Raw genomic sequence first — 16,384 nt, 5'->3', positions numbered from 1 at the left:
AAAGTTTGTGATACATTCGGTTATGAATGACTTTTAGTAGTAACTTTAGCACATGAGACATCAAGCTAATGGTGCGGTAATCGCTGCATTCTCCTGCGTTTTTCTTTTTGGGGAGACGAATAAAAATCGACGTTAACCACTCTTTGGGTAATACGCCCGAACTATAAATTTGGTTCAAGAGTGTCACTAAAACATCAATGTGCTTCTCATCTAGAATTTTTAGAATTTCTATAGGAAGCATGTCAGGTCCAGGGCTTTTCCCACTCTTCATTGTTTTTAATGCGTGTCATATTTCTTCTTTTGTAATACATGGACCTGTTTCTTCTGACATAAGTTCTATGTGCTCCAGATCTCCTCTTTCATCATCGAACAATTCGTTGATATATTCTGCCATCTTTGTATTTTCTGGTCTGTATGTGTTATAGTAGTCCCGTGTCTATCCAGAATTGCACGAGTTGGATTTTGTTTTTCTAGTGCTGCCAGTTCTTTAACTTTCTTGTGTAGGTTAAACAGATCATATTTATTTTGAAGTTCTTCGATCTCTTTGCATTTCTCTTCAAAGTATTTTTCTTTTACCTGCTTTATCATCTTCCTGATCTCGTGGTTTATCTCTCTGTATTTATTGTTGTCTTTGTTATATGAAATATAATAAGGCCAAAACCACTGAATACCTTCTAGACCTGAGACGAAGAATGGGGGCTCTATATTGAGTAGGATTCCATACAGGATATGCTTGATTCTTATCCCCGACACGACGCTTCCTATTATCCTATAGATATATAAGAAGGACAATACGGCACTTTATAACCAATAATATATAACAAAATAATCAACCGCAGATCAATTGATCACATGATAATATAACAGCAGCTATGATAATCTGCAAATTTGTTGATTGAGCATTATAAACTCATACACATAATCACAAAATACTCATAAGCATACCTATACCATGCTCAATGAGTAAATTACTAGAAAGCCGCAGCAAAACTGGCTTATTATACGGCGAGATTTAAGAAAAGTGTTGCTTAAGCGATGCTGCAGAGCTGAATAATTGTTGGGAATTATTTCATTAGGACAGTCCGGGCGCCCTACCGCACTTGACATTATTTCGTCTAAACTCGTGGGAATAAAATGGGCATGAAGACAAAAAAGTGCCCAGAAGAGGACTTAGCAAAGCTAGGGAGCTTCGGCAGAACTTGCGCAGTGTTGCTATGAGACGGTTCAAATTGAGCAAATATAAGAGCAATGAGTGTTTAATCGATCAGATCAATGTAGAGTAGACGGCTCTTATACCAGAAGAACAAAAACAAAGAATTTAAATGCAAATACAGTTCTTAAATTGAATCAGAAGATATTCAAGTACGAACCCTTTATATAGCTAATCCCAAGGTGTCTTCCCATAAGAGATTTTGGTTAACATAATTAAAACAACCACAACAATCTAACTGGCCTTTACACTTTATCCAAATCAAGAAAAGAAAATAGATGGTGTTATGCGGAAACATGCTAAAAATTTTTAATAAAACACAAAAATATTTAGAAGTCTACACACACTCCTAATTTTTGCCGTTACACATCATACCATACACCAAAAAGCCAGTTTAATCATGGAAATGGCTTACTAATCCACAAAAAACATTCCTAATTCTCCTCACATCCTTCCTCCACACATTAAATTCCATGACATCTATTACCTGGCAGTTGACATCAACCTAGCTAACAACAATAACTTACGATAATCTCATAATATAAACCTCAAAATCAACCTCTTTATTTACCACTTGTCGAGTACTTTTCCTAATTCGAAAATGCGGTTTTAATGGGTGACCTCAATAGCAGATACACTCACTTTGGTGATACCTCCACAAATATTCCAGGTAAAATTCCGTGCCATTTTTAGAATCACAAACAACGAAGTTACGTTCTTTCGTCACAGTGGAATGTCCATGGTCGATCATATCCTTTGCGATAATAGAGTACTGGACAGATTCAACATTGAATAGTTTACTAGTGATTCAATAACCTATGACCATTTGCCACTATCGGTCAAAACTGACTTTAATTTTCCTCCGCAAAATAACACTGCTATCTATAGACAGGATAAAGCTAATTGGAAACTATTCCAAGACCACATCAACTATATCCTCCCTGAGTTAGCTAATATGTCAACAATCAACCAAGTTAACACAGCGATTTCTAAAATTGAAAGTTTTCTTCAAGAGGCTTTATCCCTCTTGTTTCTAATAACTTGATACAATACATATATTCCAATTCGGCCTCAAAGAATTATAGCAAAAATCAAAATAAAACGCTGACTTAGAGAGTATAAAAGATTCCGAGACCCCCTCATGAAAACAGAATACAACCGTCTCTCGACGTCAATAAGCCTTAACTATCAATGGTGGGATGGTACAAAATTGTCGAACAAATTTAAAATTCTCACCGAACAAAAAACACAGGCCTATTCTCATCTCAAATTCAATGACATTATTATCAACAATCCACAAGATATTCAAAAAATAATTCCAGGCCGCACTTAATTCCCGAAATATCCCAAATTTTAATGGTCGTTTTAAAAGAGGAGCCAAACAGAGAGTGAAAAATATACTCTACAACTCTCTGCCGTACATTAGGGCCCATCCTCATCCGATGGTGGCTCGTGCGCCAGAGGACACCGTCAGACAGATGTGTAACTTAAATAAAAACACATCTCCCGGTCTAAATGGCATACACAGAAGATGCCTTAAAAACTCCTAGAGAGTATTACCCCGCTGCTTACCAACATAATCAATGCTTGCCTCTCGCTGAGGTTTTTTTACTACTCATTTAAAGTGACCAGCACAGTCATGATTCCCAAACCAGGAAAACCCCGAACCAGCACTGAATCATAAAGACCAATTTCTCTACTAAACACTCTGGTTAAAGTCTACAAGAGGATCCTTAAGGAGAGACTCTTAGAATTATTAGAGGCACACTTTATCATCCCAAATTTTCAACTTGGATTCAGAGCTAAACGCTCCCTCTAGGCATCTTCCTAGATGTCCAAAAGGCCTTTGATCAGGTTTGGCACACAGGCCTCATCGAAAAGATTTACTTTATAGGTCTGCCTACACCATTCGTAAAAATACAACATTCTTATCTCTCCAATTGGACAATCCGTGTTAAAATCGCTAACATGTTATCCACACCATTCATTCCACAAGTGGAGTTTCCCAGGGCTCAATTCTAGTATCAATACTATACACAGTGTACAACAGTGACATCCCCCATCCCTTAAATAGCTAAGATTCAATATTTCTGTATGTTGACGAGACTGCGCTCCTTTCCGCAGGTACATATCATGAGATATTAAGACATACTTCTGTATTCGAGAGGGCACAAAACCTGCTGGAAAGAATTGTTAGGTGGTGCAACAGATGGAGAGTTACACTTAATTTTATGCTCTAAACACAAATGATCCTATTCAGATCTCCTCACAGTCGCAATGCTGAGAGGGACCAGATAGTCCTACTTAGAGAGAATCCCAAGTTCAGAAACTCGGTAACCTATTTATTCAGGAGTTCATTTTAGTACGACTCTCAATTGGGACATCGACATCAATAACACCCTAGACAAGGTAATAAGAAGGAGAATTTGGCAACATATCAAATAAAACTCTCTTGCATACCTACAAAACTTTCATCGGGCCCATATTAAAGTGCAAGGCGTGCGTGTGCCAATAATAAAGGACACAATCCGCATTTTCAGCAGAAGATACATGCTTCGCATAATAGCCGGCTCCAACAATAGAGCCAACTAAAGACTCCTTGCCTGCCAACACCTAGGGCACACACCAGGCTTCCCAAAATAAAATTTCCATTTTCTTCAACCAAATTTTTATACTGTGCTGGTAAAGAACTTCCTGATGAGTATTACGACATCCTAGAAATAACCCTCCTCAAATACTGCAGATAAAATAGTTATACGCCAAAAAACGTTGCTTCAAGAGCCGTTCCCTTTGCATGGCTTATGAGATCAAAGGTGCCTTCTGCTCATCGCTTGGTTGGCTAACCCAAAAACTCTTCTTCATGACGCTTCTTTCTTACAAACCCTACCACCTTAAAAGCCCCTGCTCCACTAGCAGTATGCTACCCAAAACTACCCACTCGCAACTGACGTTGCTGAGTTGCTCAAAAGTTCCTGCAATAAAAAAAAGAAGCAGCTCCTCCTTGAAGAAGCGTAAACTTAAACAAGGTGATAACGTGCATACCTAACCTAACCCAGAAGTGTAACCGAGTGTACATAATTTAGAAGAAAGCTGAAAATGAAAAATAAGTTTAAAGTATGGTGAAGCGAAAAAGCCCAATTACAATAAAATTAACATGAGTAAGAAGAAAGAAAATAATGAATATTTAATTGAAATTTATGTATAAAGGCAGCTGATTTTAAAATATAGGAAAAGATGCCCATATATTAATAATTGATTTTGAGAAAACGTATGATGGCTACTTCGAGAATTTCTGCAGTGGGTACTCAATAAAAATGGAGTTCCCGGTGAGTATGTGACTATTGTGAGATATGTTTATGGAAATAAAAACTAGTATTGGGACATATGAGGGAGAGACTGTTAAATTTTACAAGAACGTAGAATTGGTTTGCAATAAGAAGAAAATTTCCAAAATGACATTTTTTGATGGTTAATATATGCTGATGATTTATGATGATAATATATGAAAATTCAATCAAAGCAAGAATATGAATACTTGGATGAGTGTAGTATCTAACAAAGTGCGTTTCCTTAGAGAGATAAAATTTAGAATGAATATATTAGGTGTGATACCAATTGATTCCAAAATGGGAGAACATCGATTAAGGTGCTTGGGATATGGTGAACACTGAAATATTAGTCATTGCTAGTTGCAAGTTCCTAGAAACAGTGGGAGAGGAATTCCAAAGAAGACGTGTTTCGACAAGATATGTCTCTGAAAGATATTAAAGAGAATGATAATAATTTATAACGAAAACTGAGAGAGAAGCAGTAAATAACACACAAATATAGAGTAACAATAATGACGTAGGCCTCTAATACACTTTTATCATGATATTTCAATAATAACGCTTTTGAAAATTGCACTTTCAACTAAATCGCTACTGTTCGAATATCATTATATTTAAAGTGTAGTTGTGTAAGAAATATTAGTGTGTGTGAAAAACAAACATGCTGTATAATGTTAATGCATGCTGTAAGGAAGATAAATTGTTATACATCTACATCTATTTTGTACTTACAGCTTTTTTGATCACTTTTGTCAATAACACAAACTAATATTTCCTCAGCACTGGGTACAAAACTAATATTAGTTTAAATATTTTTACATATAAAAAAATAAACATTTATAATTGTTCGAAATATATTTATTGTAGCTTTCCAGTTTTTTAAGTATATTGATCTATATTATGTTTATTATACAATTAACTTAGATATAGGAAAGAGGAATTAAACTAAAAAGTAGTCTCCCCCAATGATTACCTGAACTATCAAACTTACACAATAAATATTTGAGTAATAAAACTAAAGCACTAATAATTAAAAAATGAAGGACGGTTCTCATTTTGTAAAATTATTTTAAATAGGATTATATATAGCAATGGACAGCCGGAGTGTGACGTCACGGCGGCCATATTGTTATTATTACTTTCCAAACAAAAGTTGAAATGCCCATAAGACTTTTTTAATTTCTATAAAGTTAACATTTTGCTTCCTCTGCTGCTTTTTCTTTTAAGTATAGTGTTTTTTACGATAATACCATCATAATTTAGTGTTCTATTTCTATGAAATATAGTTTAAAAGATTAAATTAAAGAAATTCTAACCTTACTTTATTGATACACGCATTTTATTGCTATTTTTATAAAACAACATGCTTTATTATTTACAAAACCTTGTAAAATTGTTGTAGTAACTATTAGAATACTTAGATATTGCAAAAAGCGGAAAGTTTTTGTACAAAAAATGAAAAAATAACTAAAAATACAAATTGTCTACACTAAACAAGGTTTGTTTGGAAAGTGAAACTGACAGATGTCAATAAAATCTACGTCATCACGCCGGCAGTCAATTTATACATCATTTTAAAGCCCTTATGTCATTCAGTATGTTCTAAATTTTTGTGCCATTGTTTTCTATTTTGAAAACGATTACCGAAGTGGAAATTGAAACGGCAATAAAAATAGTAATTGTATAAGATGCCACAAGAACATAGCTTCAGAACACTATTAAATAATAACATAATTCAACAAATTAATCGTACATAAAGTTAGTTCATCTATTAAAAGATCTTTTAGTTTTCTCAGAAGTTTGTGATAAATACCGTTTAAATTATCGCTTTTCAATCAGGAGATCCTAATATCCAATCTTCTGCTTTTCTCCTTTTAAATATTTTCTCTAAGTTCTCCTAAAACTTTTCTCAACAAAAAGTCGAGTCAAAAATGTGGAAGACGGACAACATAATAGAAACCTAGATAAAGCCGATAATAATAAATTTAGACGAAAAAAAGCAGCACAGGTAGCTCCTCAGACTCTGAGTAATTTTAATGGTATGTTTGTAGCTAATTGGAATTCTTTGCTTCTATTAATTTGTTTCTGTCTATTGTATCGTAGGCGGCTTTGTAATCAATGAAAAGTACTTGTGCTGAAATGTTGTATTTATAGCAATTGATCAGGATTTGTTTTAGCATAAAAATTTGATCGGTTGTTGATCTTCCCTTGCGAAATCCTCCCTGGTATTCTCCTAGATTCTTCTCTACACATATTTCTAATCGTTTTTTAATTAGTATGGCGAGTACTTTGTATATTATCTCTAACAAGGATATTCCTCTATAGTTTGCGCATTCAGTTCTTTCTCCCATTTTGTGTATAGGAATTATAATGCACTTGTTCTATTCTTGAGGCATTTCTTCGGCATTCCACACTTGTAGTTTTAGCTCACTAAGTTGGTTTATTAAAGCCTTTTCTCCACATTTTAAGTTCTCTGCCACAATGCCGCTCTCCTCGGGGCTTTTTTGATTTTTTATTTTTTTTATTATTTCTTCAACTTCTTCTCTTGTGGGCTTTGGTATTTCTTCTATTACTATTTGAGGTTTAGGAGCATTATAATTTTCTTCAGTAGTCACTCCGTCATTTAGCATCTCTTCCAAATATTCTTTTCACCTTTCACATATTTGTTCTTCGTCCACTATAAGGTTTTCCTTGCTTATCTTTTACATTCATCGTTCTTCCTTGATACCCAGTTTTAATGTATTTTACCTGTTTGTACAAAATTTTTTATTTTATTTTTCTTGTAATTTTCTTCAATACGCTTTACTTTATCATCTCTGTTATACATTCGTCATCGAACCAGTGGTTTTTTCTAATCTTTTTGTTCTTGATATGTTCTTCGACGTAGCTTCCTTTATAGTGTTTGTCATTTTCAAGAACTTTTATTGTATGTTACTCACAGTAGCACTATCTTGTTTGGCGTAGGTTTCTTATATATCCTTTTGATAATCATGCACTACCTCAAATTTTAGCAGTTTTTCAAAATTAAATTTTCGTTGCATTTTCTTTTTCCGTTTATGCTTTTTAATTATTGCATCTCTCATATTAATTCTAACCAAAAAATGATTAGAGTGTACGTCAGTCCCTCTGCAAGTTTTCACATTTGTTATTAAATTGGCGAATTTCTCTTGTATTAAATGACTATTTGATTAGTTCCATTTGATCCCGGAATTCCACGTTCCTTTATATATATTTTTTCTCCTGAAATGTGTACTCATTATTTTCATCCTGTTTTCAATTGCGAATGAAATCAATATTTGGCCATTATCATTTGTATTCATATGTTTACTTTCGGCCCCTGTTATATTTTTATATATATCTTCTCTTTCGACCGTTATATTGGCGTCGCCTATAATAATTTTAATATCTTGTCTGAACATTTCTTCAGACAGTGACTCTAATTTTAATAAAATTCATCTTTCTTCTTCTGTTGGAGAGTGTATATTCATCAGCGATATCATGTTCTCTTTTCCATTAGTTCTAATTGCACATATTCTATCAGATTTTGCTACAAATCGTTTTATCTGTTCCACGTCTTCATGTACAAGAAAACCCACTCCAAAATTCCTATTATCGCCTCCTATCGCATAAAATGTGTATGGAGTAATCTTTTTAATGTTGCTTACAGTCAAATGTGTTTCTTTTATTACTATGATGTGTATTTTATATTTTTTAAGTTCTTCTGTTAGGTTAATTAATGCTTCCTCCTCGTATACTCCCCGTACATTCCATGTCGCAATATTTAGGTACGTATTCTTATTTTTTGTTTTGCCATTTATGTTTAAACTCATTTTCCCGTTCATAGCTAGGGTCTGTCGGCATAATAGGTCGTCCTTTTCTTTTTCCACTACTATATGCCGTTTTTTGGGTCCATATTTCTAGAATTTTCTCGTTTGAAAGTACCATATCCGGCCCATTCCCATTTTATGCCATCCACAGTTAGTTTTTTTACCCTATCTTCACGTTTTTGCCTTCGGCTCTCAATTCCTTGGTTTTATTTACAATTTCCTCTGTCATGTGTCTTTCCTTTTCGGTCAGGTCATCGTTGATGACTTGACCGTCTTTTCTCCAGTAAGAAATCTGAGCTTGCTTTTTTCTTTCATTACCTTATTTTTTTAACTTCATTGCAGACTCTATTTCGATATCTAGATAGAATGAATAACAACAAGAATATTGTTTCTTTGGAAAGTACCTGAGGGCAAAAAAGAGAGGAAGGTCAAGAAAGAAATGGGGAGATGTAGTAATGGAAGATATCAGAGAGATGGGAATTAGAGATTGGAAGTTGATAGATAAGAATAGAAAACGATGGAAATTATCCATCCAACAATGGGCCTAAAAGGCCTGTTATCGCTTTACATACATACATGTTTTTAGGTTTTGAAAAACTTATGATGATGCTTCTTTATTGAAAATACTTTGGTTTGTATATCTTAGTTAATGAATATTTTATTTTAGACCATTGTTCTTCAATGGAACATTAAATTTTTATAAATTAAAAAAAATCATATGATACACCTCAGTACAACCCTGTTTAGCTTTCATGTGCATTTTTTTACGGTTGGGAATACGTATTATAAATGAACTGTAGTTCTAGAAATATCAATGAAAACTTAATTTTGACAATTACACAATAGGTTACAAAATGGGTAATAATGTTTGAAAATATATATGATAATAATGAAAAAGAATTTGTTGGGACGTCATTAGAAATCATTATGTCACTGATTTTGCAAATACAGCCTTATTCAATTTATTATCTAAAGGTCGTTTTATATTGTGGTGCTTTGATAAAAAATTGTTGATCTGACGTATATTTTTCAAAAATATTTAATGATATTATACTCTCATATCACTTTAGTCTAAATACTCAATGATAAGAGCTTACCTTTTCTCTACAGAAATCCTTAAAGATATTAAAAATGACAAAATACTAATCTCATTTTGGCCAAAACAGTCACAAGTACTGAATAGGGAATAGATTTAAAAATTACTTGTGCACTCGTTGTTTAAAAAACTGTTCTAAAATAGTCACAGTTTATCTGCGTTTCTTTTTATCTTCTTCTTAGAGGAAATAAAACTACCCTAAGAAAATAGAGGTACAAAGGAAGTTGACTTAAAGTTTGAAGTTGAGCAGTATTTTGTAAGATATTTTATATACTCAATAATAAAAAACAACTTTAGTTTTTTAAAACAATAAACATATTCTAAAATGAAATTTGTGAAAGACGTAGCAAAAGTTATAATACCATAAGTAGCGATGTAAAGACATTATTATGGAAATAAAAACAAAGCAGTGATATAGAATTTAAGATATATATATAAAGTTGTGTTTACTAATGCATTAAAACAAATTGTTTAAGTTCTGGTTGGTGGTGTTTGCGCTTCTCTACAAACATTAATCTTAATATTCTGGCAGATAATCGTAGCTTCCAATGATTGAAGAAATTATAACATATAATATGCTTTATATTGTAACATAAAACCAAGTAAACATTACGGACTGGTCTAGAAATTACAAACGACTTGTCAGCAATCCTATTCCATTCCTAAATGGAATAAAAATGGCACCCCATAGGATGCGATTGGGATGATAGATCACGTACAGTCTAGTACGTTTTGTGCAATTTTTCCACTAAATATGATTAGAATCGATAATCCGGGATCGTGAAAGGAGTATTAGATTGTTAGTAAATATTTGTAAAGGCAAACAACAAACTTTATTAGAAGTTATAGGTTAAGAGGGTGTGAGGGATTCTATGGACGAAACAAAAAAACTCTAGAAAGTTTTTTTAAAAATTGAATTTATCGCAAAAAGTGACAAGTAGATAAAGTTTCATTTGATCAATTTTTACATTGGATTAGTTGTTAACCAATCTTTTTTTCTCCGGTTACTCCATTAAAAACACAAGATATTTTATTTTAGCGGTCAAAATATTAATTTATGACCTACTTAGGGCTCCTTTTAAGATTAAAAGACATCGAAAATTGAAAGACAAATATTTCTAAAAATAAAACAAATCTTGTAATTATTTTTAATGTACTACGGGTTGATCAATGGGAATGCATTTAGAAGATTTAAACCTTTGTTTATTCAACAAATTAAAAAAAAAACTTCACGATCCTCAAGATCTTCATCGTTTAACAAATCTCCAAATATATTTATGACAAAATATTTTCAGCAATTTGTGGGCGCATTACAGCCATCGGACTAAACACATAGTGATAAGTTCGAACTGTATTGTGGGTATTCTACTACCTTCCAATTCATACTAGCTTCCGATTCACCCAAGTAAATATTGAAATTTATGAACCACATAAGGTGGATCATTCTCATGCAAATGAGTAACGCTACTAATAAGCTTTTCATGGCAAGTAAGCTTTTAGGTTTTTTAAACTTCAAGGAAAAGCATCCCTTGGTAGCGAATGCTTTTACTGTGGTAAAACATTTGATCACTAAGAAGTAGAATCCATAGATCCAGAACACCACTGCAGTTACAGAGGTGTTCGGATCTTTTCCTCGGACATTGAACATCCATGAGGGTCCACGATCAAGCTCTAGCTGGTTCATAACCATATTTGCAACAAGTCCCCAAGGTAAAGAACCTCTAGTCGATAGAAAAATGCAGGTAAGGAAAGTCAGCAAATTTGATCCGTAACTTCGGGATAAGGATTGGCTGTGAGGATCGTAGTGTGTCGAAATTGGCGAGGAAGCGGGTCACGGCTTACGTATCGAGCCTGGGCGAGGTGAACTAAGCCTAATGCTTACGAGTTGGGTTTCATGAATCTGAGTTTGGTCCGGTACGTTGGCCAACCGCAGAACCAACTCTGAGGTAATTTCCGGTGTTTGGTTAAAAATGATAAAACTGATGAACTCATGAAAACAAGGATTGCGATGGCTCCAACAATGTGATTTTTATCCACTGTTCAGAATGTCAAAAAGAAGAAATTCAGGATGATATTACCAATGCCAAAATTTACCACTGATGACTGTAACTTGGTGTAAAAAAATATTACGTTTTATTAATAGCTCATAATATACAGTAATCATAAAACTAAGCTCAAACTCTGTTTATCAGTTCGTGATAAAATCCTGGGAGCGACAACTTTGTGATAACCAAAACTATGAATTCTGGAATTCACATTGTCCACGCTTATACTCACTAAATGAGAAAATTCTCTGTCTCAGCTATCTTACATGTTCGTCTGGTGTATAAGCCTAGGATAGGTCAAATCCTTAGTGGATTTCTTCTTCTTCTTCGGTTATTTCCATTATGAGTTCGCCGTTTTCATCTTCCACGGTACTTTATTCTCCCAGTCACTTTCTCTGAGATCTCCATCTATCATACCATTTCCTATCTATGTTTTAATCTTGTAGAAGTTCTTTCTCTTCGTCTACTTCCCAACGGGTCATAATCCGGGCTCTGTTCTCTAACTTTTTTGTAATTGAGCATTCTATTTCCCTTCAGTTCCATATTTCCTCTGTTCTTATTCTATTGGTTCTGGTGATTTGTAGACATCTTCTCATAAAGTCGAGTTCAACTGTTTTTAATTTAGTTCATATTGATGTTGTCATTGGCCATACTTTCGCTCAATATAGGGTAATATACATCACTATTCTCTGAGAGATCCTTTTTCCTAACCGGACTATATAAATAGTACTAATCAGTGGTTACTTGCACACTCTACTTGCCTGTGGATTTCTTGTAGATTTATTACTTGTTAAATTTTTTTCTTCCTTTACCTATTGTTGTATGGGAATAAATGTAGTTCCCAAATACTGCTTTTATTCCTGCATAAATGTTGCAATTCTCAACTGCCAAAAACTGAATTAGAGCGCGTTAATTATATTTATGTGAATTTTCGATCAAGAATATAATTTTAACTGTAGTACCAATTCCTAGAAAAGAACCAAATGCCCATATTTTTAACGAATACATCACTGGTACTTGGACTAAACAAAAAACTCAAATTCACGTGACGTGGCGATGAACTTACCAATGTTTTGATCAAAATTATTTCAATTAAACATATCCAATATCGAATTATGATTCGTAAGATCTAGATCTTAAGAAAAATAGAAAAAGAGGGGAGAGGGGAGAGAGAAAAGTTATAAGCTCTGATAGTAAAATTTTGGGACTTGTTGACTAAACAAAAAACTCAAATTCACGTGACATGGCAATAAATTTACCAATGTTTTGATCAAACTTATTTCAATTAAACATATCTAATATCGAATTATGATTCGTAAGATCCAGATCTTACAAAAAATAGAAAAAAAGGGGGAGAGAGAAAAGTTACAAGCTCCGATAGTAAAATTTTGGGATTTGTTTGGGAATAAACACATCACTTACTTGATTATCGAAGTCGTTGGATTCCATTTCCGTAAGCAGGTAAAATCTGGGATCGGTGACTCCTGTCCACTCGCTGTTTGGTCTGTATTTAGCAGCTAATTTGGGCAAAAGATAACTTATGGTTTCTTGGTCGGCTGCCATGTTGACTGGTTCTAGTTGTCCTCGATTGAAGTAGTTGCCATTTGCCGTAGGGTCTTCGCTTCTGATGCTCACTACTAAAGTGGCACACACAAGGTAGAAGGGTGCACGCATGATGTATAACTGAAAAAGAAAAGTAAAAAATTACAAGAAGTTCCAAGTGCCTAAAAATCAATGAAACACTGGACGATGATCCATCAATATTATTATTATTAATATTCGTGTTTCCACGATAATAAAGCTTACAACAAGGTTCACTTACACAAGTTAATATTGAAGATATTACAAATATAATTACAAATTGACAGATATTTTATGAATTTTGTAAAGATGACAACATGGTCCATGTAAACACCTGGTATAAACTACCCAAGCGACGACTATATACTTGGAAAGCCCTGTTTGATGATGGCAACAACTCTGGGTCTTCAAGAAACCAAATATATTATACTATTAAATACTTGTAAGTAAGCGCTTCCGAAATACCGTCAAATGTCCCCCGTATAACCGCTATTCGCTGTGTGCGAAGTACTTGGAGGGAATAATGAGAAACGATCGTGCGCGAACAGCGGTGAAATCTTGAAACTTTGTTAGCATATTTCATGAGTAGATATTGAAGAAAAAGGGGTTTCGCAAATGCTGTGTTATAAATTGTATAAATACATAAAAAATAGTAAATTCAAGTTCTATTGGTTTCTAACTTTTAAGCACAAATTTTTGTAACGAGAAAAGTAGATTTATAACATAATAAACCAGAAGTAAATAACATAACCCAAATTCTGATTTTTTAGGCCCGATTTCTTAATAAGTTTAACGTGAACATTAAATTTAAGTTCACTTTAAGTGTAAATTTTAATAAGAATAAAGTTCACTTTAAAGTGTAAATTTTAATAAGAATAAAGTTCACTTTAAAGTGTAAATTTTAATAATAATCATGTTGGTTCAAGTTTGTTCAATTTAGTTTAAAATGAACATTAGTTAAAGAGTACTTTCGGTTGTCATTATAAAATCGGGCGTTAATGTCGCTCCAAACTGTTGATATGATATGCAATTATTAATTGTATTTTACAGTGGATATGATAGTTTGTTGAAAAGGTATTTTATGATTTATTTTCTGGAATCTAGTTTTTATTATTGCATCCATATTAACAGTAATACTGCAATTTAATAATTAATTTTATTTACTACATACAATGTTTACCTTTCAATAACCTCATAACCTCAATCTTAAATGTCAAATAATGAAATCTAAACTTAAAAAATATACTTACGAATTTTTTCAGTTAAAAGTCAATTCAAAATTTTTCAAAAAGTTAATTATTGATATATATTACAATAATTATTGTATTAAATAAACAAGTCACTTTATTTGCAGCTAATATATGATTAAAATATTAATAGTGCTAACACGTTCGTTGATTTATGTCACTAGATGTCGCTCTTCAGAACTTGCACATAGCGAATACATAACCCATGGTGGCAGATATTAAACTAAGGTTAAAACGAATCCAACGACAAAAACCAAAAACCAATATTTTTAAATTTGACGATGTAACCATAAAAGATAATATCAAAAAAGAATTTAACCACAGAATAAAGATTATAGGAGTACATTTGGAAGATCCAGAGGAACTATATGGAATAATATGGAACTATATGGTCTTTTCCTTGTTATTTCGATATACTCTGTACGAATACTAGAAACCAATTCGCTAAGAATTTTGCTTAGTTGAAAAGATATGTTGTGGAATGCAAGTTTTAGATTCCCCATGTCTCTCTTAACACCTTTATCAACGTCTGTTTTTGCCTTGCAATTCTTAGAAGGCACAGATTAAAGCGGAATTCTTGAATTTGGTTTCGAAAATTAGTCTACGATTTTATTATCAGATGTCGCTACATTGCGTCTATACGAAGCCATGTTATAGTTGCTTCCTAAGACAGAGAAGAATTATTTCACGTTCAGAGCGCTTGCGAAAGCCGTTCTGATGATGCCTATTGGGCTGAAATACGTATAAACGGATGCGCAAGCTCCCTATACGTGAAATAAAATCTTAACTGTCTTTTCCTTTTTATATGGAATAAATTTAAAAACCATGTTAACGAAATCTTCACAAACAATGATCATAGAAGTAACTTAAGAAAAATAAATGGATTACAGAGTAAATCTTAAAATTAAGACGGAAAAACGTCGACTTGCTTATAATAAAATAGAATGAAACAGAATATAGACATAATCTGCAAAGAATAATTAAAAGGGAAATTAGACATTAATGAGAGAAAGGTGCGACAAAATGAAGGATGCGATACCTAGGCATGACTTATATATGTGCAAAAACAGTAGAGGAAATGAGCAACATATTTAAAAAACAAGTTCCATTTGTACATGGGATTGACAATAACAACAAGATGATTGTAAATAAGAATGAAATAAGAAGAGAATGGCAACTGTATATATATCAGTTGTTTGAAGATGGCAGAAGTAATACTGCCGATCCCTACCAAAATTGTACTGACGGCCCAGAAATTATGAAATCAGAGGTAATTCAGAAAATCAGACCTGTAATTAAAAATGGATAGAATAATTTACAATAGGAATTAAACACTAGAGCAAGCAAAACATACTGGCTACTAAAATTACAGCGGCTATATCTAATGGAAAATGTTTTCGAAGCTCGCATATAAGTGATTTTGAAAATATACCAGAAATGGCCTGATATTAGCAAGCATTTTGAAGCAAAAGAAAAGAAATAAAGACATATTTATATGGAAAATGGCGGCATATACAGCTGTTCTTAAGAAAATAGAGAAAGTATCTTAAAGTATTGATAGAAATCAAGTATAAAAGGAAAGAACTGGTATAATAAATTAGTATTAAGATAACTGTTAGATATCTAGGATATCTAAGATATTAAAAACGATCAAAATACAAATTTTAAACATGACAAGAATGAAACCTTAACCAAGAAAGATAAAAATATTGGAATCAACCACCGTTTAACATCAGAATTACATAGGCAATCATAAAGTATCAAAAAATTATCTTTTTATATTTTTCAACGACTTACATGATCTATATCGGAGAATATTGAAATTACAAACACCACAAAAGTGATATTCACACACTCTCACCAGAACACGCACAAATATAACAAATTAGACAAATTACACAGTACACTTATTTGAAATTTCTGTGAAAATGTTATTAAAATTAAATTTAAAAGAGGGAGTTTTCGAAACATACTATAATTACATCAGATGTTTAAAAACGCGGGATTCACTTATGGGAATTCCGCTGTTTTGTAATAATCTTCGTAGAC

At 33.0% G+C, this 16,384-nt stretch overlaps 1 protein-coding gene across 5 annotated transcripts in view; it reads right to left on the bottom strand.

Annotated features, from left to right (window-relative positions):
- The window catches only part of Dh44 (corticotropin-releasing diuretic hormone 44), a 445,815-nt gene that overhangs the window by 21,950 nt on the left and 407,481 nt on the right, over positions 1-16,384 (bottom strand). For 4 of the 5 annotated variants that reach the window (XM_072520716.1, XM_072520721.1, XM_072520718.1 and 1 more), the window contains one exon: positions 12,930-13,190. In XM_072520716.1, the coding sequence (XP_072376817.1) occupies positions 12,930-13,181 (252 nt within the window). In that variant the 5' untranslated portion in view covers positions 13,182-13,190. Of the gene's footprint in view, positions 1-12,929; positions 13,191-16,132; positions 16,320-16,384 lie in introns of those variants that run through there. The other variant, XM_072520719.1, reaches the window with a different exon arrangement.

This window comes from Diabrotica undecimpunctata, chromosome 1 (genome assembly GCF_040954645.1).
Source record: "Diabrotica undecimpunctata isolate CICGRU chromosome 1, icDiaUnde3, whole genome shotgun sequence".
Lineage (NCBI taxonomy): Eukaryota > Metazoa > Arthropoda > Insecta > Coleoptera > Chrysomelidae > Diabrotica > Diabrotica undecimpunctata.
The sequence above is the reverse complement of the archived record's forward strand: the minus strand, read 5'-3'. Positions and strand labels throughout refer to the sequence as shown.